This window comes from Dendrobates tinctorius, unplaced genomic scaffold (assembly GCF_039654945.1).
Source record: "Dendrobates tinctorius isolate UK_male_01 unplaced genomic scaffold, ASM3965494v1 ptg000028l, whole genome shotgun sequence".
Taxonomy (NCBI): Eukaryota; Metazoa; Chordata; class Amphibia; order Anura; family Dendrobatidae; genus Dendrobates; species Dendrobates tinctorius.
This window is the reverse complement of record NW_027361696.1, coordinates 65125201-65152303: the sequence shown is the minus strand read 5'-3', so window position 1 is coordinate 65152303 and position 27103 is coordinate 65125201. Positions and strand designations below refer to the sequence as shown.

Genomic DNA, 27103 nt, shown 5'->3' with positions numbered 1-27103 from the left:
CTTCACCGGATTGAATCAAAATGAAATTTTTTTTCTCAAAAAGTCAAAATCTGCCGCAATGATAGATTCATGGCTAATTACTCTGATCAGTGACTGTACCAGAGCTGCCCCGATCTGCCGTATCCAACATGTCCACTGCCAGGTTAGCAGAACAGATTTATACGTGGATTTAGGGCGCCTGAGGGATAATCCATGAATCTCGACCCTCGTCATCTCGCCATAAATAACGCCACTGAACATCTGCCTCTGACTTTCTAGGAATAAGTCTTGGAAAATATCAGAGCTCTGGATGATGCCAAGAAGAGCTCTGCCTGTGTAAGTGCCAGTATTCACTGTGGTTCTGATTCACGAACCAAGAGGCTCAGGATGAACAAGGTTAAAGACCAAGTCTAAGTACGTGCCCCTTTTCTACTGCCCTGCCAGTGAGCATTAGTTCTTCTTTCCTGCCGACAGCTATTCCTTTTGACCCCACCATACACGTGCATGCTCGCTTTATCAGCGTGCGCATGTGCTTACAATGGGAGAGCCCAGTGAAGCACTGCCGCACATCAGCAAGAGCAAATGGATTTTGCCCTGAAATTCAGCATGATAAATTCCTCTTTCTGTTATCATCATCTGTTAGGGGAGAGTTAGGAGGCCCGTATGCACATTACATTGTTTTGTTTTGAAATTTGGCCAAAATTAATTTTTACTGTCTATTGGGGCCTCTAGGTCATTCAGTGTATGGGCCTAAGGGAGTAACACTATGTATGGGCCTAAGATAGTGATACTGACTATGGGCCTAAGGGAGTGATACTGTGTATGGGCCTAAGGGAGTAACACTGTGTATGGACCTAAAGGAGTGATACTGTGTATGGGCCTAAGGGAGTGATACTGTGTATGGGCCTAAGGGAGTGATACTGTGTATGGGCCTAAGGGAGTGATACTGTGTATGAGCCTAAGGGAGTGATACTGTGTATGGGCCTAAGGGAGTGACACTGTGTATGGGCCTAAGGGAGTGGTACTGTGTATGGGCCTAAGGGAGTGATACTGTGTATGGGCCTAAGAGAGTAACACTGTGTATGGGCCTAAGGGAGTGATACTGTGTATGGGCCTAAGGGAGTGATACTGTGTATGGGCCAAAGGGAGTAACACTGTGTATGGGCCAAAGGGAGTAACACTGTGTATGGGCCTAAGATAGTGATACTGACTATGGGCCTAAGGGAGTGATACTGTGTATGGGCCTAAGGGAGTAACACTGTGTATGGACCTAAAGGAGTGATACTGTGTATGGGCCTAAGGGAGTGATACTGTGTATGGGCCTAAGGGAGTGATACTGTGTATGGGCCTAAGGGAGTGATACTGTGTATGGGCCTAAGGGAGTGATACTGTGTATGGGCCTAAGGGAGTGACACTGTGTATGGGCCTAAGGGAGTGGTACTGTGTATGGGCCTAAGGGAGTGATACTGTGTATGGGCCTAAGAGAGTAACACTGTGTATGGGCCTAAGGGAGTGATACTGTGTATGAGCCTAAGGGAGTGATACTGTGTATGGGCCAAAGGGAGTAACACTGTGTATGGGCCAAAGGGAGTAACACTGTGTATGTGCCTAAGATAGTGATACTGACTATGGGCCTAAGGGAGTGATACTGTGTATGGGCCTAAGGGAGTAACACTGTGTATGGACCTAAAGGAGTGATACTGTGTATGGGCCTAAGGGAGTGATACTGTGTATGGGCCTAAGGGAGTGATACTGTGTATGGGCCTAAGGGAGTGATACTGTGTATGGGCCTAAGGGAGTGATACTGTGTATGAGCCTAAGGGAGTGACACTGTGTATGGGCCTAAGGGAGTGGTACTGTGTATGGGCCTAAGGGAGTGATACTGTGTATGGGCCTAAGAGAGTAACACTGTGTATGGGCCTAAGGGAGTGATACTGTGTATGGGCCTAAGGGAGTGATACTGTGTATGGGCCAAAGGGAGTAACACTGTGTATGGGCCAAAGGGAGTAACACTGTGTATGGGCCTAAGGGAGTAACACTGTGTATGGGCCTAAGGGAGTAACACTGTGTATGGGCCTAAGATAGTGATACTGTGTATGAGGCTTAAGGGAGTGATACTGTGCATGGGCCTAAGGAAGTAACACTGTGTATGGGCCTAAGGGAGTGATACTGTGTATGGGCCTAAGGGATTGATACTGTGTATGGGCCTAAGGGAGTAACACTGTGTATGGGCCTAAGAGAGTGATACTGTGTTTGGGCCTAAGGGAGTAACACCGTGTATGGGCCTAAGGGAGTGATACTGTCTATGGGCCTAAGGGAGTAACACTGTGTTTGGGTCTAAGGGAGGGATACTGTGTATGGTCCTAAGGGAGTAACACTGTGTATGGGCCTAAGGGAGTGATACTGTGTATGGGCCTAAGGGAGTAACATTGTGTATGGGCCTAAGGGAGTGATACTGTGTATGGGCCTAAAGGAGTGATACTGTGTATGGGCCTAAGGGAGTAACACTGTGTATGGGCCTAAGGGAGTGATACTGTGTATGAGGCTTAAGGGAGTGATACTGTGTATGGGCCTAAGGAATTGAAACTATGTACGGGCCTAAGAGAGTGATACTGTGTATGGGCCTAAGGGAGTGATACTGTGTATGGGCCTAAGAAAGTGATAGTGTATGGGCCTAAAGAAGTGATACTGCGTATGGGCCTAAGGGAGTGATACTGTGTATGAGGTTTAAGGGAGTGATACTGTGTATGAGACTAATAGAATGATACTGTGTATAGACCCAGGAGAGTAATAGTGTGTATGGGCCTAAGGGAGTGATACTGTGTATAGGCCTAAAGGAGCGATACTGTGTAAGGACCTAATGGAGCGATACTGTGTATGTGCCTAAGGCAGGGATACTGTGTATGGGTTTAAGATAGTGATCCTGTGTATGGGATTAAGGGAGCAATACTGTGTATGGGCCTAAGGGAATGAGACTGTATGGTCCTATGGGAAGTATAAGGTGTATGGGCCTAAAACAGCGATTAGACAGTTTTGGGGACCTAATGGAGTAATAAAGTGTAAGAGGCCTAAGGGAGTGATACTGTGTATGGGCCTAAGAGAGTGATATAGTGTATGGGTCCCACTGGAGTGATACAGTGTATGGGGCCTAAGAGAATTAAATTTTGAGCGGAAACATGTAAATTCCATGTTGTGGTGTAGGATTTCCCAGTATATAGGATGAGAAGGAGCAGATATGAGATGGCGGTGACTGGGCAGGTACTGTGAATCAGTGGAGCCTGCAGATCTGATACTCGGAAAGTAGGTCAAATGCTGTTAGTATAATGACTTAGAGACGGGGCCCAGGAGACTCAGCTCTGACATATAAAGACCAGCGCCGCAGCAAAGGTACGAAATACTGTAAGTAATGACAAGAAGCAAACATGACACAGATGTCACCGGAAGATCATGGGACACGGATTGTTCTAATAGTGCACAGGCAGATTTGACATTTCAAAAATCATCTAGTTTTTGATTTATCCCAAAACAGTGCCACTCTTGCTGTAACTGCAGCTCATCGCTATTCAAAAGCATTAGGATGGATTGCAATACCAGACACGGCCACAAGACAGGGGTGGTGCGGTTTTTGGAATAGAAGCGGACCTTTTTTTCTAATCTCATAGGATAACTTTAAAATTGAAGTTGAGCAAGGGTCTAAAAGACCCCCGCTTAAGGACCTGTCCTATCATAAAAAAGCATGCACCACTCACATCTTTCCACCAGGTGCCGGGGTTGCTTTGGCAGGAAGGGCTGTGCTCCATACAGCAAGAGTGCGGCACAAGGGTGCTATTACGCATTTCCAGCCAATCTGTGTAGTTCTTCACTCCACAACATCGGAACTGCAAGATGAAAGAAGACATTAGAAAGCTGATCCTGGGAAGAGGACACATCAGGCGCCATTCAATTTTATACCACAATACTAACAACAGTCATAGATGTAACCACATAGCAGGATTATTCTTGTAATGGTTGTAGTAACATTTACTATATGTCATATGACTGCTGCAGCCAATCAGTGGTGCCTGCAGCCTTCACTAATCCACACTGGCGGAATATTGATGAAAGGCTGTCGGAATGCTGATGGAATACTGACAGAATGTTGATGGAAAACTGGCGGAATATTGACAGATTACTGGCAGAATATTGATGGAATACTGGCGGAATATTTACAGAACACTGGTGAAATACTGACAGAATACCAGCTGTATAATGACGGAATACTGAAAAGTTGCAGTTGATCATGTGACGTGACAATGTCATGTAACCGCCAGAACACATAGCGTAGAGATTGCAGGTGAGTATGCACCTTCTTATTTGCTGCACCAGATTGGAGCTATTACAAAGGGGTTTCGCAGTAGTGGACAAACCCTTTAAACTGGCCATACACATGAGGTAGCAGTCAGCCAAACTTTCCAGTGATCAGACGCCCAGAGATCATAATGTGATAGTATATCCCAAGGTATGATATACAGTATCTTTGCCCCTTTCACAGAGTACCATATGGTGGCATTATTTAAACAGCGTATGTTGGTATTGTATGTGCTGTGTATAGCATTATTATTTGGATGTTGTATGTTAGTATTATTTACACACTGTACGTTCGTCTTGTACAGTATGTGCTCTGTATAGCATCAGGCACTATACATTGGCATTATTTAGACACTGCATGCTATATGGTATGTGGTTTACGCAGCATTATTATTTGGGCACTATATGGCAGTATTGTTTAGGCACTATATGCTTGTATTGTATGTACTTTATATTTGATTGTTATTTGTGCACTATATGTTAGAATTATTTAAGCACTGCACATTGGTCTTGTATGTGCTCTGTATAGCTTTGCTGTTTGTGCAGTGTATGGTGGCATTGTATGTGCTGTATATAGCTTTGTTATTTCTGCACTGTATGTTGGCATCATATGTGCGCTATATAGCCTTGTTATTTGGGCACTGTATGGTGGTATTGTACGTGCTGTATATAGCGTTCTTATTTCTCCACTGTATGGTGATATTGCATGTGTTGTATATACAGTAGCTTTCTTATTTCTGCACTGTATGGTGGTATTGTATGTGCTGTACAGTATATAGCCTTGTTATTTGTGCACTGTATGGTGGTATGTATGTGCTTTATATAGCTTTCTTATTTCTACACTGAATGGTGGCACTGTACGTGCTGTACAGTATATAGCCTTGTTATTTTTGCTCTGTATGGTGGTATTGTATGTGCTCTATATAGCTGTGTTATTTGTGCACTGTATGGTGGCACTGTATGTGCTGTATATAGTTTTCTTATTTCTGCACTGTATGGTGGTATTGTATGTGCTGTATATAGCCTTGTTATTTATGCATTGTATGGTGGTTTTGTACCTGCTGTATATAGCTTTGTTATTTGTTCACTGTATGGTAGCACTGTATGTGCTGTGTATAGCTTTGCTATTTCTGCACTATATGGTGGATTTATTTATTACATATACTCTGGTATTGTATGTACTCTATATATCATTGTTATTTTGGCACTGTATGGTGGTATTATTTATGCAGTATTTTGCCATTGTAGGTACTCTGTACAGCATTGTTATATTGGCACTATATGTAGTATAATTCATACACGGTATGCTATGGTTGTTAAAGCTCCATGTGGCACTATTATGTACTGTAAATACTAAATCTTCCATTAAATGGGCTTTCCTCTTCTAGCATGCTCCTTAATTTATAACCACTGCAGTTGGGAGGAAAGAAATAGCTTTATAGTCACTGAGCACAATATGCCTTCAAGAGATTGTAATTGGAATGGGAGCAATTATATCCCCTCCGTCCTGTTTCTAGATCTGCAGGCAGCAAGGCACTAGCCATCCCTGGGGCACGGGGAAACTAAGGATGGGGTGGCAGCAGCTGTATGTGTAAGGTACAGGGTGGAAGATAGGAATAGTGCCGGACTAAGGGTTCTGTGAAGGAGCACTCTAATTAATAGGCTTCAATTGTGCTCTGTATAGCATTGGTACTTGGGAATTGTATGGTGATATTATTTATGCTGTGTAATGAGATCTCCATTAAGAGGGGGTTTTCCAATTTTAGAAAACCCCAGGCTGCAAAAGAAAACATTCACCCTCCCAGGGTTGAGCTTTGCCTATCCTCAACAGCGCTGCAACCAGTCAGTGACCTTAGCAGCTTGTGCTGTCTATTCTGGAAGAGCCGCTGAGCTCAGTGATCGGGTCCACGTTACAATAACAGACCCTAGGAGCAAACCTCAGCCCTGGACCTAGGAAGGATGAGTAAAGCACATTTGGTTCATTTTTAAACAAACTGCAGCCTGGGAAGAGGGTTTTACCAAAACTGTAAAACCCTTTTAACTACTATACTCTGAGGATTCATTATATAATTTAGTCTGTGTTACGTTCTTATTCTTTATCTGAAATTACAATATTTCATATACTCATTATGTCCTTTCTATAGAACTTGTCGGCCGTTTTACTGCCATCAATTCTATCTTAAGTAGCAGATATGCAAAACGCTGCGGAGTACAGCACTGGAGCACATCACTGCGGCCCGTCCGCACCGCTACGTACAGTCATAAAGCATTTACAAAGCATATCAGCCTTCTCCCCGTCTTCAATTTATTTCAATATTATCCATTTCACATTCCCCGTCCTATCTGATTACAGACGACCCACAAGCTCCAATACATCACCATTCGGTTCAGTGGGGGATTAGTGGGATTTGTTAACCACAAATTATATGACAAGAGCTCTCCGACAAGACGAGAGCTCTCCTAGAATAATGGATCAAGTAAAGTGTACGGGCTTGAGTTTGTCTTCTAGTACAGCAATGTCTGATTGTTTTTATTATATATAAATTTACTCAGAACAGATGTGCTGGAGAGCTTCATAGAATTGGATTTTCAAGACGTCCATATTTCATATTTGCCTTGAGATTTATTAAAGATTTGCCAAGGCAGACTGCAAGAGATTTGTAGCTTTGATTTTTTTTTTTTTTTTTTAAGAGATACTACAGCACTAGAAGAATTTAGGCTACATTTCTAAGATTCTGAACTCCTGATAAAATTCAGTCTGCATAGAATCACCACCGGAGGGAGCTAAAAAGCACACAATGTATACACAATGGTAGCGGTATGGGTAACGTATACCTCCGTCTGTACGATGTCCCACGCGTTGGTCAAGCCAAGATTTCCCTCTGTTTGATAGAGTGATAGTCCTTTCTTTAGATCTTCTTGTGCATATTTGTGGAACTGTGCAAGAAGGCCAAAAAAAAGGTGTGCATTTCAGTATATGACATCACGACATGCTTTCTAATATTGTGAGTCACTTGCATTGTAAGGAACATATCTCCATAAAGTGCCCACTTTTCGATGAGGTTTAAAGGGTTATTCCTTAAAAAAAAAAAGTTAACCCTATTGCTTGTCGCCAGGGGTCCAACAGCTGGGACCCCCAATAATCCAGAGAACGGGGCTCTGCATCCGTGATAGAATGGAACATTCATTGACTATGGAACAGCCACAATATTTCTGGCAGTGCCATATACAACGAACGGAAAGTCGGTCAGGCACGTGCACCTCTGCTGCATTCAAGGTGGAGCTGCCGAGGACCGTCCTCAGGATTGGTGGGAGTCCCGGCTGTTGGCCCCCTAGAGATAAACAAGTTATTGCCTATGCTATGGATACCTTTTTCCCCCAGAGAGTGGATCAGTAAGTTATCATCTATCCTTGTATATTTGGGGGGAGTCACCCTTTAAGTATTCCTCGTTCACTTCAGACCTGACCAAATTTGCAGCAATTGTTTCCGAAAATTAAGGACAGATCTGGTAAATGAGGAGCACTATGCTGGGGACCATGTTTGCTCATTGTTGCCTATTGAAATGCTATTATTTTCATACAGCCTAAAAGTCAGGGGTGGACATATCATTGATGCAACCTATGTAGCCACACAGGGGCCCAAGGGGCCACTACCACCTCTAAGGCAGTTTGAATTATGCGTTATGAGGAGCTATTGGACTGCAAAGGGTCAAACATATTGTTCTTGCACAGGGGCCATGCAAAGATCAATGTGGGCCCAGTGTCAGATGGGGTTGGCAAAGGCCCACCAGTAACATTGACTCTTGGGGTGCACTGTTCAGCTGCACATCAAAATAACCTGACCCTAGTAAACAAATTTACTTTTGCTTCTATGTAATATTAATTTGGCTAGCTTGTTTAACGATAAGATGATGCATTTTTCTGCAAATTGTCAATCAAGTGTAGCAGCACTGCTCATTAGCAATCCTTCAGAGGGGCCTACCCGAGGATTCTCCGGTTCTCCGGTGGACCAGTCCGAGCCTGTTTTATTTCCTTGCAGGCAGCCCTAATTTCTGCATCAGATTAACGTTTTGCAGAACTAATGCTGAATCATTTCACAATGCCAAAAGATTGTGATGCCAAGCATTTCCTCTGGGTCTGGGTATCTGAACGAATGAGATACACTAAATACGTGAAAACTATTGGCAACTCTTTTTATAAGCCCATTTTTCGTAAAATTATCCGCCATGTCACATGTCGTAAATTTGACGGCTGAATGAGATCTTTCACATATGGATTTTCAAGGGTCATAAAATGCCATTTCATTTCAGAAATAAACGTTTCAGCGCTCACATTGTCATTGTAGGTGAAGAATAGCACCATGCTGATGATTTCCAGGAGGAAGATGATCAATAATACCACGAAGAACTGACGGGAGACAAAAGGAGACATTTTTATCCATCCGTATGCATAACACGACGTATCATTATCACAAGGGTTAAATTAAAGTCACATGGATTAGCAGAGGCGCACCTGACATATTTGCACTTTGTACATCGTAGAATTGCAGATACTAGGGCAGAATACTAAATTGTATTGAAGTGAGAAATTTCTTCATTCAATAAACCAGCGGACCCCATGCCGATTTAGCATTTCACCCCTCTCTAATCCCTGTGCAGCAGCACCTCCTTCACTTTCAAGATCACAAAAAGAAGACAAATCCTACGGATATGCCATCATTTTATGAGATGTCGTCTGTATTTGCAATGAATAGAAGTTGAGCTGCAGTATCCAAGAATGGCCACTATGCGGTGTATGGAGCAGAGCTTTTCTGATTCCATATACCATTAACTTTCGGCATTGGCACCGGGTATCGACTGATCGATGCGGTTGCCGGTTATTAAATTCCCACCAATTTGATATTAATCTTCGGGATAGGACATCAATATTGTAGTCCTGGATAACCCCTTTTATTGATGGCCAAAATCTAGACTTATAGGATACTGGATAAAAAAAATACTTACAGTGAGCAAAAGACACCGGTGTTCTGTCACAGCACCAAGGCAGCCGATGAAGCCCACCACCATTATCACTGATCCTGTCACCATGAAGAGGCTGGCAGCGGAAAGTGACGGAAAAGAAATGGAGAGAGTGGCAAACTTTCCTTGGGTGACTGCCAACCATACTCCAACTCCAAGAATCCCACATCCTCCGAGCTGCAGTAAAAGAAAGACAATCTCAGAAACAGCTGCAAAGAAAGTCAATCACCACCATGGATAAATTCTATATAGCATACCAGAGGTGTACTTAAATAAATGTCTTTAGGGCTAAAAATCATTTTTGTAATTGGGTTTCATTAAAAATTTTCCACCGTTTGCCTTCTGTAGCCTCTGTTGCTCACGGTCTATTTCTGGCTCCAGAATGAGTTAACTGAGAATCTGTCAGGGAGCTCCAATGAGAGCGTTTGTAATCTTTGTATCTGCCTTTTTCTATGCTCCTTTTAGCTGATTTATGACCACATCAAAGTTGACTTTGCAGGGAAAAAATGAGGGTTGTAAAAGCTATATGGTGCAAAATTTTCAATTAAACTGAATGCAAAAAATGATTTTCTTTTTTTTTTTAGCTCCAAATACATGCATTTAAATAAAAAATATATATAGGTCAGGAGCAGAGCTTGCTCCGTGCATCACACAATACCCGAGTCTAACTACTGCACCCGGCAGGGACGTAACTAACACCCGGGGGGGCCCGGCAGGTCAGACCGTGTTATCTCCCAACCGTCCCGATTCTCGCGGGACAGTCCCGCTTTTGACCCCCCCTCGCACTGAGCCGCCACGCCGCCCCATGCACCCCATCCTCGCCCTCCCAGATAGACCTACCGCAGCCCCCCACAGCCTGCAATGAACAGTCCTAGGCTGTTCTGTGGCTGTGCACACAGGACCTGTGATGAGGTCACAGGAGGGGAGGAGTCAGGGGTCACATGATCAGGTGCCTCCGTGTCTGCAGGACTCTGCTGTGCTGGTTGTCATGATGCTGGTTGAGGTAAAGTTTCTGTGTGGGGTCAGGAGTGGTTTACAGGGTGGATGTAGCAGAGTTGTGTGTGTACGAGGTGTACGAGGTGTACGGAGCGAAGATGTGTGTGTACGAGGTGTACGGAGCAGAGCCGTGTGTGTACAAGGTGTATGGAGCTACGTGTGTACGAGGTGGACGGAGAGGAGCCGCGTGTGTACGAGGTGGACGGAACGGAGATGTGCGTGTATTTTGGCATGGGGGGGCCCCCATTTGAAAGTTTGCAGCGGGGCCCATAACTTTGTAGTTACGCCACTGGCACCCGGAGCTAGCTCTGATAGTCTAACCTCCGTAGATGCCACGGTCAATTGTGGCAGCGGATTTTAAGCAGTTGGAAATGCACTTCTGACGGTACTGTGGCAGCCAAGATCCTACTGAAAGCCCCTGCAATTCTACAATCAGCTGCATGTGTATAAGTGATGGCAGGTTCAGGTCCCCTAATAAAAAAAAAAAAAGATGTAAAAAAAGCTAAAATATTTACAAAAATAGAATTTAAAAAAAGCTAAAGTCACATTTTTTTCTAGAATGTAAACAGAACAAGAATAAATAAAAGTAAAATATTTGGTATTGACTTGTGCAATATTATATTTATCCCAACTAGGGAATGACAAGTATAACTAAAATATCAGAATTGCTGTTTTTTAGATATGATTTCTCCTGGTAGTCCGTTTTACAGTTCGGGAAAGAGAGGAGAGAGAAGAGAAAGAGGGAAATGAGAGAGAGGAGAGAGAGGGAGGGAAGAGAGAGAGACGGGGGAGGAGAGAGAGAGTAAGAGAGGAGAGAGAAGGAAGAAAGACGGAGTGGAGACGGAGGCGAAAGCGACGAAGGGGGAAGGGAGGGGAGAGAGAGACGGGGAGGAGAGAGGTGAGACGAGGGAAAGAGATGAAGGGGAGAGAGATGGAGGTTAGAGAGAGAAGGCAAAAGAGAGAGGGGGGAGAGACAGAGTGGAGACAGAGGCAAGAGAAAAAGAGACGGATGGGAGAGAGGAAGGGAGGGGAGAAAGACGGAAGAGAGAGAGATGGAGGGGAAAGAGGGAGGAAGGATAGAGAGACGGAAGGGAAATAGAGAGACGGGGAGGAGAGAGAGGGGAGAGAGGGAAAGAGATGGAGGGGAGAGAGATGAAGGTTAGAGAGAGAAGGCAAAAGAGAGAGGGGGAGAGGGAGTGGAGACGGAGGCGAGAGAAAAAGAGACTGATGGGAGAGAGAGAGGAAGGGAGGGGAGAAAGACGGAAGAGAGAGATGGAGGGGAGAGAGGGAGGAAGGATAGAGAGATGGAAGGGAAATAGAGAGACGGGCAGGAGAGAGAGGGGAGAGAGGGAAAGAGATGGAGGGGAGAGAGATGAAGGTTAGAGAGAGAAAGCGAAAGAGAGAGGGGGAGAGGGAGTGAAGACGGAGGCGAGAGAGAAAGAGACAGATGGAAAAGAGAGGAAGGCGAGAGAAAGAGATGGAGGGGAGAAAGACGGAAGAGACAGAGATGGAGGGGAGGGAGGGGAGAGAGTGAGGGAGGTGATAGAGATGGAGGGAGGAAACAGAAAGGGAGGGAGCAGAGAGACAAAGATAGGGAAACGGGAGATAGAGGGAAGGGAGAGAGAGGGGAAACGGAGGCAAGAGGGAGAAAGGGATGGAGGGGAGAGAGCGGAAGGGAGGGGAGAAAGACGGAAGAGAGAGAAAGATGGAGGGGAGAGAGGGAGGAAGGGGAGAGCAAGAGACAGAGGGGACAGAGAGATGGAGAGGAGAAAGAGAGATGGAGGGCAGAGAGAGACAGAGGGGAGAGAGAGTGAGAGAAAGAGGGAGGGGAGAGAGAAGGGGAGGGGAAACGGAGGCGAGAGGGAGAAAGAGATAGAGGGGAGAGATTGGGGGGAGAAAGACGGAAGAGAGAGAGAGATGGAGGGGAGATGGAGGAAGGGTAGAGACGGCGGGGAAATAGAGGGAGGGGAGAGAGAGAAGAAGGGGAGAGAGACGGAAGGGAAACGGAGGCGAGAGGGAGAAAGAGATGGAGTGCAGAGAGCGGAAGTGAGGGGAGAGAGGGGGAGAAAGACGGAAGAGAGAGAAAGATGGAGGAGAGACAGGGAGGAAGGGTAGGGAGAGACGGCGGGGAAATAGAGGGAGGGGAGAGAGAAGAAGGGAGAGAGAGTCGGAAGGGAGAGAGACGGAGGGGAGAGAGAGGGAGAGGAGAAAGAGAGATGGAGAGCAGAGAGAGACAGAGGGGAGAGAGTGAGAGAAAGAGGGAGGGGAGAGAGAGGGGAAAGAGAGACAGAGGGGAGAAGGAGGGAGTACAGAGAGAGCGAGAGAAAGAGGGAGGGGAGAGAGAGATTTTCCAGGTCCAAAGTTCAGGTCCCTATTGAGTTCTATGGGGTTCCGAACCGGATGGACTCGAACTTCCACAGGTCCATTCATCCCTGTTTTTTTGGTTACTTAATCTCCCAAAAAACGGAATAAAAAGAGATCAGAAAGTAATATGTCCCCCAAAATGGTAATAATTTTGACAAAAAAAAGGCTAAGATTAAAACGCAGAGGGGCCCAATGAGACTCTGTTGACCCCAGGGGCCAAATAAAGCTGGAGGTGCCAGTCTGAATGCCAAATGTGAACTAGAGCCACATCTAGCAAATACCACTTGTATATTGTGTAGCAGAGGAGCCATGGGTGCAACAGCTCCCGGTACCCCAATAGCTCTACCGCTGCAAGACACTAATATGCACATGGATTACACCCGAGCTTCTACAGACACAGCCGCTTTGTGCCAATTTATGCCCCAAAGACCAACGGCAATCATAAAAATTATATTCAGCAAAATGTATGCAGAGCTTGAAGGGTATTGCTGTGAATTTCATGCTTCGGTGAACACACAGTAAACTTAATAAACACCTATCGAGCTTCCAGCGCCGCGAACAGTAATTCTAATCAGCCTTCCTGCGCCATTTCCAATATTTTATAATGACTGCCTGGTGATTATTTCAAGGGAAAAAGCCATTACTAAGGGGCTTTTAAACCATTTTTCTTTTGCGACTTTAAAATTTAGGAGCAGCGAATTTTATTTTAGTTTCTGTTATTTTATTTTTTTTGCATTTTTGCATACTTAACTATAACGCTCCTCCTAAAAAAGAGGGGATAATTAAAGAGAGGCTGCACCTAAAGTGAATACTAGTCGGGAAAGGAAAAATTTATTATTCTCATTATGCAGAGAGAGAGAACAGGGAATCATATTATATGTAGCCAGAAAAGATATAAAAAAAAGTCTTGCAGTAGCTACCACACCTTTTATGCTCAGAGGTATAGCTTAAAGGGGTCATCTGGCATGTACAACATGCTTACAAAATCCTCAGAATGGGTAATAATAATTACAAAAAAAAGAAGCCCTTCTCATCTTGATAATCTCACCCCCCCAAATTTTTCTTCTGATCACGGTAAGTCCTCCACCAAACTTTATTTCCTGCTGCAGCAATGACTGTTTGACACAGAGACATGTGATCACTACAGCCAATCACTGGCTGCAACAGTGACCTGTAACAGCCTGTGATTGGCTGCTTCAGTTCTTCCTTCCCTGGATAGTGACATCATTGCTACAACAGGAAGTAAAGATGGCAGAGAACTCTTTAGCTTCAGAGCAGGAGATTGTTTTATACCTTTTTTAAGATTTCATACTCTAATGCAAATTTTGTAACAGCCCCCCTGTGGATATAAAAGACTTAATGAGCCAATTATCCCTATAGCCTATTCACAACACCCCTGTGCACTCAAAGTACTAACGATACATAATGACCCCCCAGTGGATATAAAAGGGTTAATGAGCCAATTAGCCCTGCAGCTTGTTCACAGCACCCTTGTTCACTCAAAGTACTAGGGATACCTAATAATAACCCCCAGAGGATATAAAAGGGTCAATGAGCCATTTAGCCCTGCAGCCTAGTCTCAGTACCCTTGTGCACTCAAAGTAATAGAGATACATAATAATTACCCCCAGAGGTTATAAAAGGGTTAATGAGCCAATTAGTCCTGCAACCTGTTCTCAGCACCCTTGTACACTCAAAGTACTAGTGATACATAATAATGACCCCTAGAGGATATAAAATGGTTAATGAGACAATTAGTCCTGCAGCCAAGTCTCAGTACCCTTGTGCACTCAAAGTAATAGAGATACATAATAATGACCCCCAGAGGTTATAAAAGGATTAATGAGCCAATTAATCCTGCAACCTGTTCTCAGCACCCTTGTATACTCAAAGTTCTAGAGATACATAATAATGACCCCTAGAGGATATAAAAGGGTTAGTCCTGCAGCCAAGTCTCAGTACCCGTGTGCACTCAAAGTAATAGAGATACATAATAATGACCCCCAGAGGTTATAAAAGGATTAATGAGCCAATTAGTCCTGCAACCTGTTCTCAGCACCCTTGTACACTCAAAGTTCTAGAGATACGTAATAATGACCCCTAGAGGATATAAAAGTGTTAATGAGCCAATTAGCCCTGCAGCTTGTTCACAGCACCCTTGTTCAGGCAAAGTACTAGGGATACATAATAATAACCCCCAGAGGATATAAAAGGGTCAATGAGCCAATTAGCCCTGCAACCTAGTCTCAGTACCCTTGTACACTCAAAGTAATAGAGATACATAATAATTACCCCCAGAGGTTATAAAAGGGTTAATGAGCCAATTAGTCCTGCAACCTGTTCTCAGCACCCTTGTACACTCAAAGTACTAGAGATACATAATAATGACCCCTAGAGGATATAAAATGGTTAATGAGACAATTAGTCCTGCAGCCAAGCCTCAGTACTGGTGTGAACTCAAAGTACTAGAGATACATAATAATGACCCCCAGAGGTTATAAAAAGATTAATGAGCCAATTAGTCCCGCAACCTGTTCTCAGCACCCTTGTACACTCAAAGTACTAGGGATACATAATAATGATGATAACCAGTGAACATAAAAGGGTTAATGACAAATTACCCCTGCAGTCTATTTGCAGCACCCTTATGCACTTAAAGTACTAGAGGTCCATAATAGCAATACTACAAATTAATAATAGCTAGTAGCAAATGTCATGCTTGTTGATGGTTTCCAGTTATCAAGATTTTTTTTTCTACAAGATAACATGAAAACAAGTAATACAGAAATATTAGGTACTGAAGATGTGCTTTAAAAGGGCAAGATTTTATAGTTAACATTAAAGGGCTGAACTCCTGGGCCTTCCTCCATCCTCAAAAATCATCAAATGAATCTGTCGTTTGGTTTCCATGCCTTGATGTGTTTGCAGCTGTTTTCACCCACTCACTCTTCAATCTGAACTCCCCACAGAGTTAAAGTGGTTGTTTGATTGTCAATAACATGTAGGAAGATGACAAAGTTCAGGACCTGCTAATGCAAAGGTAGCCTTAATAATTGTATTAGCCCTCTCCCCGTCATTCCAGAATAATTAGGCATCTCTGAAATCAGGGAACCACACACAGGGCATTCTCCTTTAAGGGAGAGTACCATCAGAAAAATTCTAGTATAAATCAGGCTGTTATGTCATGATTTTTTTTTACATTTTGATCATGTTTTTTTTATTTCCCATATCAGTTTGTATTTAAAAAAAATAGCAAGCAGAAATCTTGCAATTTTCACATTGGTCATTTGGCCTAATATTAGACTTCTATATATAGGTTTCTGTACAGAAGAGTTTTTGGCAGTTTCATTATCATCCCAGACAGCATTACAATGAAAGGTAACATGCTTTTATTCAGTAAATGACACAGAATCTATTATTCACAATAGCTGATGTAACAGCACACCTCCTCCTCCTGAACAAAGACTGATAACACCTCTATATACAGTAGATAACACAAAATCCATCATTCATAATAAGTGATGTCACAGCTCACCTCTTCTTCCTACTGCACAATGACTGATAATACCTCTATACAGTATATAGTAGATAACACAGGAGCCACCATTCACAACAGATGTCACAGCTCACCTCTTCCTCCTCCTGTACAATGCCAGATATGACCTCTATATGCAGTAGATAACACAAAATCCACCATTCATAATAGGTGATGTCACAATTCACCTCTTCCTCCTGTACAGTGACTGATAACACCTCTATATACAGTAGATAACACAGGATCCACCATTCACAATACATGATGTCACAGCTCACCTCCCTCTCCTGGTCAATGACTGATAACACCTCTATATTCAGTTGATAACCCAGGATAAACCATTCACAATAGGTGATGTCACAGCTCACCTCCTTCTCCTGTACAATGACTGATACCCCCATATACAGTAGATAACACATAATTCACCATTCATAAGTGGTCACAGCTCACCTCTTCCTTCTTCTGCACAATGACTGATAAACTGATAACACCTCTATATACAGTAGACAACACAGCATCCATCATTCATAATAGGTGATGTCAAAGCTCACCTTCTCCCCTTCATGTATAATGATGGATAACACCTCTGTATACATTAGATAGCACAGGATCCACCACTCACAATAAGTGATGTCACATCTCACCTCCTCCTCCTGTACAATAACTGATAATACCTCTATATACAATAGTTAGCACAGGATCCACCACTCACAATAAGTGATGGCACAGCTCACCTCCTCCTCCTCCTGTACAATAACTGATAATACCTCTATATACAGTAATTAGCACAGGATCCACCACTCACAATAAGTGATGTCACATCTTACCTCCTCCTCCTCCTGTACAATAACTGATAATACCTCTATATACAGTAGTTAGCACAGGATTCACCACTCACAATAAGTAATGTCACATCTTACCTCCTCCTCCTCCTGTACAATAACTGATAACACCTCTATATACAGTAGTTAGCACAGGATCCACCACTCACAATAAGTGATGGCACAGCTCACCTCCTCCAATGATTCTAAATCAGTCTATTGATAATAGTGTCCATGTGAAAAACAGGAACTAGGAGTCTAATATAAGGCCTAGTTGCCGGTGTGAAACTTGCACTTTTTTTTATTCTTTTATTTTAATATACTGTATATCGGAATATAAAAAAATCATTAAAAATGTTGTAAAATACATTTAATAAAAAACAGATGTAAACAATAGGCAATTTTATGGTGATGCAGTCCTGTACATGGTGGCAGAGGAGCAGTTCTTATTTTATCGAAGTGGCGCTGATTTCCTAGGAATCAGTATTTTCCTTCATTTTTTTCTTAAATGAACACTTTTTTTCAATGTTTCCCGGCATGATATAATTAGAGCCGCCCACCACACCGCGATTACGTACCCCGTATGTTAATTGAGAGGTTGTGCGTGAAAAGATCAGAAAGCAGCGGGACCATTCGAGTTTGAACATGCCGACCACTCAGTAATTGCACGCAATCGTGGGCCGATTGGAAGATTATAATTAACCAATTTCTTTTGTTTCCTTGGTTACGTTGAATTTAAGGTTTTCTGTGAAATTTATAACTTTCTGGAGAAGGAAATCTGCTGACAAATTATTTTAATACAAATCTCAAGACATTTCACTCGACTTGACTAGAGAGGGATTTGTGTCCTGAATTTTGTGGGGACCCTATAGAGTTCTATGGGGTTCATCAGACCTTCCATCATTGATACTTAGAATGTACCCATAGAAAAAGCCATAGACGCCCCATAGATGACCCTCTTACCTCTGAGACACAGAATGTTCTTGAGAACGATGCTCCATCTCATGGCCACTGGGAATGGAGTGTGGCTGCACATGCTCCACTATGTATTTACTTCTATGGGAGTTCCAAAGAAAAACTAAGCATCCTGTGTGTCCATTTTTGGAATTCCCATAGAAATGAATGGAAAGAGTCTCGCATGCGTGGCCACTTCTTCTTTTTGATGCTTTGCTTTTTTTGTATTTTTTTGTATGCATTATTTTAGGGTACATATAAATTTCCATGTAATCTACATCATCGTTCATTTAATCTCTGCACAGGAAGTCGGGGATGGGTCTTTTTTTTTTTGCACAGGAAGTGGGGGTGTGTATTTTTCTTTGCACAGGAAGTGGGGGCAGGTCTTTTTCTTTTACAGGAAGTGGGGGTGAGTTTTTTCTTTGTACAGAAAGTGGTAGAGGGTCTTTTTCTTTTACAGGAAGTGGGGGCAGGTCTTTTTTCTTTAACAGGAAGTGGGGGTGGGTCTTTTTATTTGTACAGAAAGTGGGGGTGGGTCTTTTTCTATGTACAGAAACTGGAGGTGGGTCTTTTTCTTTTACAGGAAGTAGAAGCGGGTCTTTTTCTTTGTACAGGAAGTGGAGGCGGGTCTTTTTCTTTTTACAGGAAGTGGGGATGGGTCTTTCATTGCGAGAAGTGGGGGCGTGTCTATCTCTGTATAGGAAGTGGGGGAGAGTCTTTGTTTCTGTTCAGGAAGTGTGAGCAGGTATTTGTCTATAGACAGGAAGTAGGACAGGTCTTTCTCACTGTTCAGGAAGTGGGGGAAAGTCTCTGTCTCTGTACAGGAAATGGGGGTAAGTCACTGTCTCTGTACAGGAAGTGGGGAAGGTCTCTGTCTCTGTACAGGAAGTGGGGGAAAGTCTTTGTCTCTGTACAGGAAGAGGGAGCGTGTCTTTATCTCTTTATGAGAAGTGGGGCAAGTCTTAGTTTCTGTACAGGAGGTGATGGTGGGTGTTTGTCTCTGGACAGAAAGTAGGGGCGTGTCTTTGTCTCTGGACAGAAAGTAGGGGTGTGTCTTTGTCTCTGGACAGAAAGTAGGGGTGTGTCTTTGTCTCTGGACAGAAAGTAGGGGTGTGTCTTTGTCTCTGGACAGGAAGTGGGGGATAGTCTTTGTACAGGAAGTGGAAGCGGGTCTTTGTGTCTGTACAGGAAGTTGGATTGCTTTTTTGGCTCTTTGCTCCTGCTCTTCTGTGTGTCAGGACAGGTTTTCAGTTTGTTGCGGGTAATCCATTTCACAAAGCCATGTGCAATTCTTATTGGCAGGTCATGGAGGAAACAAAATGTTCCAGCACTAATAGTGCTGGTAGAATGCTCATATAAAAGGATGTGGTTACTCAAAAAGAGTGTATGGCAAGTTGCAGAGCATGAGAATCAAGACAGTTCCTGCACATTGTAGACTGGTAGGTGCAACAAAAGTAGTTTTAACGTGGGGACAAGAACAGTAAAATTATGTTGCTCTACAGGTTCTATATGGAAAAAACAGGCACAGTTTAATAGCTTATATTTCAGAAATATATTAGTAGTATAATAATTCTGAATATTTACTCACCCAGAAGATGAGGTTGAAGATGAACATAGTGATTTTGATGCAGAGTAGGCACCCACGCGTCATACTCATTTTCTTAAGTTCTAGAAGCAAAAGAAATGAGAGATCCAGATACAGGACAATAACTCTATTCTCCTTTTTGGTCTCCCCCGATGTTTGTTCTTCTGGATTAGACTGTACCCCGCTGAAGGAACAGCTGTCTGCAACCCCCCATCGTCCCCTGTAGACTCCTTTCCATCGAGCTCTCCGACCCCGGGGTGGAGAGCTCTGACTGTAACTGGGGTCATCGCTACTGGACGTTTGCATTGTCTCTGCTTTAGGCTAAAATCCTACTGTAGAAAAGTCTCTTAAGTTTCAGTCCACTGCACAGTCCACAATAGCTGAGCTTTTCCTTGTAATTAGATAGAAACACTTATTTCCATCTTTTTTTCTTCTATATACCCAGACCAGGAGCTCCTATAAGAATGTTATCGCTCCTAAACATGATTTTTTTCCAAAAAAAAAAAAATTTTGAAAAAAAAATCCAGAAAGTAATGTACAGAGAACGCCGGAAAGTAGTCAGCCGGAAAGGAGTCAGCACTCCACATCGTCGAGTTCTGTCTGCACCAGGAAGCTTACGCTTTAAGGGAAGAGAGCCATGAATTATACATATTGGAAAAGTGAATATATTTAGGCTACCACCGAAAGAGGAGAAAGAACATTGCTGTATTAAATATGATCAAATTCTAATCATTACCGCCTTTGATCTCCTACACTAGTTTGTAGTACACCCCCTGCTTGATGGTTGACAGCCCACACTAATTAGAGTTTTCGGTTTCCACATACCCCTGGGCCTCCTTTCATGTTATCTCTCACAAGTATTAGATACAAAGGGAAGTCAAAAAGTACAAAAATACTTTGAGCAATAGTTAAGCAATGCTAAGAAATACAATGAAGGTTTCGCAGGTTTCATCATAGGGGAAGAGGTTATGCTCTTCCATCCAAGGCTGGACCTTTGATGAAGCCTTCCGGGGGGAGACAAAGCTTCACTACCTAAAAAAATAGATCATAGAGTTTAGCTCCTAATAACTTTCTATTTTACTGCTGATATCTCGTTTCCTGATAAGTCAAAGTGGAAGCAGAGACATCCACATTCAACATGACCCTTTTAGATCAATGACACACATCCATGGACAGCCAGGAAGAGATAACCAGATGGTCATTAACAGCAAACAAAGAAGGGCAGATATCTATTATTGCATCTTTTAATTTCTGAGCAGCTCCAGTTAAAATGTCAGCAGAATCTACTTAAAAGCTGATAAAGCTGATTCCGAACTTACCAATTATTCTAAAAGTCTGAGGTCCAGAAAAGGAACAAAAAAAAAATCTCAACAGAATTTCAAATGACCATTTAATATTCCCCCTCTGTACCCTACATTAAAGCTGATAAACCTGCCCTTTAGAAATGTCTAACAATGAATCATTGAGGTCCTCAGTGGGGTATCCCCTCCGTGTATGTCCTTGGCAGGAAGTATCGAAAGATATTCTTGCCCCTTGCAGAGTTTCTTATAAGGTAGATCTAATGTAACCCTCCAGAACATAGTGTACAGGAAGGAACCCCAAAAGATCTAATGTAACCCTCTAGAACCTAGTGTACAGGACTGAACCCCAAAAGATCTAATGTAGCCCTCCAGAACCAAGTGTACAGGAAGGAACCCCCCAAAAAATAAACTATGTCTTTCCTAAAAGATCAATAGCCAAAGGGAAAGCATAAAAAGTGATAAAAAAAAATTTGTGCAGGATACAATTTTGGATGATGGTGCTCTTTCATAACTCTAGACCGTAGACCACTAATATCCAAAAAGATACATATGCAAAAATATCTTTCTATGAAGCCATTCTACGAGCTGTAAAATATGTATCTCTCGGGAAATAAGAGAAGATATGAAAACTAATCAAAAAGACTTAAGGTTTGTAGGACTATGATACTAGAAGACTAGGTTATTACTATGCACAAAACTTTATGCCTAAAGCTAAAAAAAAAAGCCTTTAAATTAAAAACTGTATGACCATTCGTGGTTGGAGGAAGCTATCCGTCAACTAATAAGGAGAAGATGTTATGGTAATGAAACATCCAAAGTTGTAGGAGGAGGCTCTCGGTCAACAAGATGAAGAGGTTAATTGAGATAAAAGAAGGTGATAACAAGCAAAACCAAAACCAAGAAGGAATTTCCAAAGCAGAACTAAAGTTGTGAAGAAAGTCAAAGAACATGAGAGGTCAACAAGCTAAACATGATGGATAGGGAAGAGGTGAGGAGGTCGTGTTTTCCCAGTGAGCTCCTTATTTAGCTTCCACTGTTTAGATATTCATGATGAAGCTCTTGATGGATAAAGTCCTCCATATGTGGATGGTCCTCATGAGTAAGAGGTGGGGTGCCAATTTTTAAAGCGCAGTCGTCTTGTAGGTTCTTTCAAAAGAACATCACTTCTTAGAGGGGTATGAGCTCACATTCTCCACAGAGATGTCCGAATAGTCCTTTGTCAGCTCCAGGGGGACAAGCAGACCCTCTAAAATTAAAGCTTTGCCCCTCACATTGGTATCACCAAGGATATGCCTGGTACATTGCAGATGTAAAAGAAATAGTCACATCTAGAAGCTGTAGGATACTTCTAAACTGAGCAAGTTCTAGGTAGACGTCACAGTAGAGTCCTTTAAGACCATGCAAAGAAAAAAAGATTGAGAGTTACAATCAAAGAAAAATATTAATGGATCGAAACCCTACAGAGGGCGAAGACGAGGAGACGGGATGCAGAGCAGAATTGCAGGCAAGGGTTGCAGTAACAATATGCATCTTGGATAGATTGTCTTGTCGTCAGAGGATCTTTTTCATTGTCTGTTCTGCATTCTCAGCAAATAACCACTTTCATTGTCTTTTTTCTCTCGGAGTTTGCTTTCAGACCCTCCAGCTCTCAGCGGTTGAAATCTTCAGGGAGCCCTGAACAGTCCAAATGCACTTTCCAGATGCATCTCATCGGTAGGATCATGAATCCCATTATTAACAATTAGAAAAAGAAAAAAAAGAGAATTCCGATTATAAGATCCGCAGGAATCTGTGCCACACCAACAATGTATCGAGTGTGGCAAAGAGGAAAAAAAATGATAAAAAAAATAAAATAAAAAATCCTTCCAGTGCCGACGGCTTGTGATGTTGATCCTTACGAGGCACCGAGGTAAGAGGACAGCGGGGGGAAGAGGACAAGGGGGGAAATATTGGTAGTCAAGGCACAGAGAGGGTCATGGATGTGAGAGGAGGGAGCAGCGGATGAGGGAATTGGAAAGGCATCAAAGTAGATATGGGGAGAGAAGAGGAATAGATTCAGAGAGGAGAGAGTGTGGGTTAGAGCGGATATCTGGGAGAGATGGGAAGAGGCGCAGGCAGCCGGGAAGGCTCATGTATATATACATGTAAAAGAAGATACTCAAAAGAAAGTGGAGCAGCAGAGCTGAGTGCGGGGCTGGGATGTCACCCTGCACTGCAATGCAGCAACTTGGACTTTTGATGGAAAAAGCAGCAAAAAAAAATCTTGCACAGCCATAGGGTCAGATCTCTGCTGCTGCTTCATTGTGGGACTGCCATCCTACAATCACAGACAGATGGAAGGTGACAGACGCAATATGGGCCGCTACGTAGATAATCATCTGTCCCCGTAAATCCCAAAAGTAGGGGAATGAAGGCTCTTGATGCATCACGCTCCTCCTGACTAACGCATTTTGTGCTGCAATGTCGGAGGGTTACAATGACCTCATTAGCGGGGGATAGATGGCCACCACTTCCACCTATTGTTTTAAATTGACAGCCTGAATTCTTGAATAGTATCAATGACATTATATTTGTTTGATAAATATTATTTGTCAATTCCAGAATGCTAGGGCCGTCTGCGGGTTTATGTGGGCCCTTCAATGGCACCCTCTTTGCTTTACTATTTTCCTACTGGCTTTCAAAGAGCTATAACTTTTTTCATTTTTCGATATCGTTGTATCGAGGCTTGTTTTTTTTGCTGTCATTTTTACCATTAGTATTTTAAGTCTTTTTTTCCCCATTTTTACCATAAAACAGCAATTATGCCATTTTGACTCTTTTTTTTATTTTGCTGTTAAATATTCTGATATTTTATTTAATTGAACAATTTTGGTCTCTCCCCATTGAAAACTGTATGGGGTAGTTGGAGCATATAAAGTAGGTGGATGGGCAGTTCAAAAGGTGTACTTGCACTAGATGAGTCCCATGTAACCCTCCACAAGGTTGTAGCAATACAGAGAAATTTAGAAACCAGGCCACCAGATGTCTTCTTTTGATAACTTTATTAGTACAGAATAATCACGTTTCGGCTGTACAGGGCCTTCATCAAACCATACATGCATACGTCACTTTTTTATGACCTGATGAAGGCCCTGCAAGGCCAAAAGGTTGTTTTTTCTGTACTAATAAAGTTATCAAAGGAGGACATCTGGTGCCCGGGTTCCTGGGTTTCTCTAGACCAGTGTTGCCCAACTCCAGACCTCAAGAGCCACCAACAGGTCATGTTTTCAGGATTTCTTTAGTATTGCCAAGTTGATAATTGCATCAACAGGACAGGCAAGAATTCAATTACCTATGCAATACTAAGGAAATCCTGAAAACATGACCTGTTGGTGGCTCTTGAGGACCGGAGTTGGGGAAAACTGCTCTAGAACCTAAAGGGGGCCAAACACTTTAGTGAGATTTAGGTTGATGGTTGAACAACTGTTGAATAAATGATCATCTGGTGAATGATCATGTCATAGAAGCATCCCTTTGCATATTAACCCACATTGACATCTAAAGTCATTCAAACCGGCCAAAAATGTTGACTGACACCGCCCGACAGACCATATATTATTCAAAAAAAGGCAAGACGGCAGACGAAGATGGATAAATGATCAATTGTTAGATTTCCCCAAAAGAATGTTCATTATGTTACAAATCGTCCATTTTGATCAACTTTAGTCTAATTTGGATCAACACCTTCGGTTTTGAGAAATGGTGAAACTGCTCATTCAATTTATTCCCGACCAAGAGCATTAATGGTTGGCCAAAAAAAAGAACCAAAAACGTACTTGTATAAAGAAGTACTCCAAGAACGATATGAAATCCTTGCGTTTTTTGTGTTCGTTCCTTCTGTGGTGATATACCGGGTAATCCGTCATGGTACATGTTTATTTTAATTTACTCGGGAAAAGACGAATAGCGTTATTAACATTCATTGTTATAATCTGGTATTAGTTTTACAAACTGGCTGACAGAGTCTTCTCTCCATTGCCACGTTATAAATGCCAATATAAACTCCTATTACTGACAGAGATATTATCCAGGGAATGAGAACCAGCCACTTGGACATATCCCACCTGCGGGTGACGTGCTTGTCTCCATCTAAATATTTATTCGCCCGTATTCTGACCAACATTCCCTGAATTGTCAGCAAAGTTCTGTTTTCATTGGACGAATGAGATATTAATGGGTTGGAATGAGTAGCAGGACGTTGTGATACATTGCTACATGCCACAGCTAACTGTATGTACGTGACCATGTAGATGTCTGCAGCACATCTGTAGGACATGTGAAATTCCAGACATAGTAATCCATGTCTTAGGGTTAGGATCAATGATGTGACCTCCAGAGACCTCCTGACCTTCTTGAGAAGTGGACCTTCAGACTCCAGGTTAGCCAAACAGATCTTGTGGTTTGCAGATGAACTCAATTAAAGAAGTTCGTTAGATCCACATTTCTTCCATTGCAGAGGTCCTACTGGGGTCTGGATATGAGTGTAGACTTCGAATATTCAGTAAGGTCTCTAAATCCTCTACCATGTTCCTTGAAACACGTCAGACAATTGCATTAGTTTCCTATGATTTAATATTTTCTTATAAAAAGAATGCTGCAAGGATGGCTCATGGAAAACAGAACTCACAGGCTTATGGAAAACAGGACCCACATGCTCCTGGAAAACAGGACTCACAAGCACATGGAAAACAGGACTCAAAAGCTTATGGAAAACAGAACTCACAGGCTCATGGAAAACAAGAATCACAGGCTCATGGAAAACAGTACTCACAGACTTTCCTTAAAAGTGGGGGAGCCGCAAAATCACCACAGTCCGATTCAGTAAAAATTTTTCTTTAGCAGCCAAACACCATCAATTTAGCCCTGAGAGTGAGCCATTTGTAAAACTGCATGTGTTTCTCACTGGGGTGCCCACTCCCATCACTCACAGAAGGGAGCCAGCTCTTTGTGCCGGATCGGTTGTGAACATGTAAGGAGGTGGCGGAGAACCTCGTTTGTCCCTTCTCCACACGGACCCCATATGGCCCTGTTTACACGTTTTATATGTTATCCTACTATGTACTACTGTGTATTACCCTGATGTTTTATATATGTATTGCACTGCATATGTCATGTAGTTTTAATATGCTGTGCTGTGTTTGCCCTGTTTTGCCATGTTCCTATGTGTCACTGTTGTAGAATTAGGGAAAGCAAGGCGTTAGTGATATGGGCTGGGCCAGCTCAGAAAAGGTGGCCGGAAGCTGCTGCTGGAGTCAGAAGCCCGGGCACATTCACCCTGAGTAGACGTGTGGCTGCAGCTGGGGCATTGCCAGACTCCTAGAAAGGAGAGGATCTGCTGCCCTGGGCCAAAGGACATAACGGAGCATTGCCAGACCCAAGAGGGAGGAAATCTGCTGCCCCGGACTAAGGACTAAAGTACCACAACATGGGCCCCAGGACTTCATATGGACCCCAGCTGAAGGGACTATAAGCGTCCAGATTCCAGCGAGTGGACTGATTGCCTGATCTCAGCTACCGTGGCCGTTGTGGGTACGGCCGTGGATAGTGTCAGGGAAAGAGCAGGAAGCCAGTGTTGTGTCTTCTTTTCTACTACCTGTTCCTACTTCTTTACTAATGCAAAGAATAAAATAAAGTTCTCTGTTGGATCACAGCGGTGACCCTGGATTTTGATTGCCAGACTACAGTGGCTGGAAAGAAAAGGTAACCCGTGGGAAGGAGCTGTGTCAGTCCTGTCTATTTATGTACAAGGGGGTCAGGGGTGCTCACTGACTGTTTGCTCAGTGGACTCTGTGGACTGTGTCTTTAAGTAACTCGCCCATAACTACCCCCGCCCCCATGCCACCTTGTTACAAACAACACATCACTGGGTCACATGCTTTCTCTGTGAGTGAGCAGAAGCAGCAGGACTCACAGGTTTTCTCTGTTATAGGGACAAAGAAAGATGGACTCAAAGGCTTCCTCTAATAGGGTCCCTATTTTGCACAGTGAGCAAAAATAACATTCTTTCAATATAAGCAGGCAAAGAAAGCAAAACTCACAGGCTTTATCTATGAGTGAGCTCAAGAAGAAAAGCAGAACTCACAGGCTTTTTCTAATAAAGAATTTTGGGGAAAAAGTTCACACACTTTCTCTATGAGTAGAGGTGGAAATAGGACTAACAGTCT

At 42.9% G+C, this 27103-nt stretch overlaps 1 protein-coding gene across 2 annotated transcripts in view; it reads right to left on the bottom strand.

Moving 5' to 3' along the window:
- LOC141085477 (tetraspanin-4-like) overlaps positions 1–27103 on the bottom strand; it is a 116853-nt gene that overhangs the window by 23453 nt on the left and 66297 nt on the right. Inside the window, exons 2-6 of one of the 2 annotated variants that reach the window (XM_073570868.1) lie at positions 19603–19682; positions 9330–9521; positions 8659–8733; positions 7162–7263; positions 3729–3857 (exon numbers count right to left, since the gene is read on the bottom strand). In XM_073570868.1, coding sequence (XP_073426969.1) covers positions 3729–3857; positions 7162–7263; positions 8659–8733; positions 9330–9521; positions 19603–19671 — 567 coding nt within the window. In that variant the 5' untranslated portion in view covers positions 19672–19682. Of the gene's footprint in view, positions 1–3728; positions 3858–7161; positions 7264–8658; positions 8734–9329; positions 9522–19602; positions 23273–27103 lie in introns of those variants that run through there. The other variant, XM_073570867.1, reaches the window with a different exon arrangement.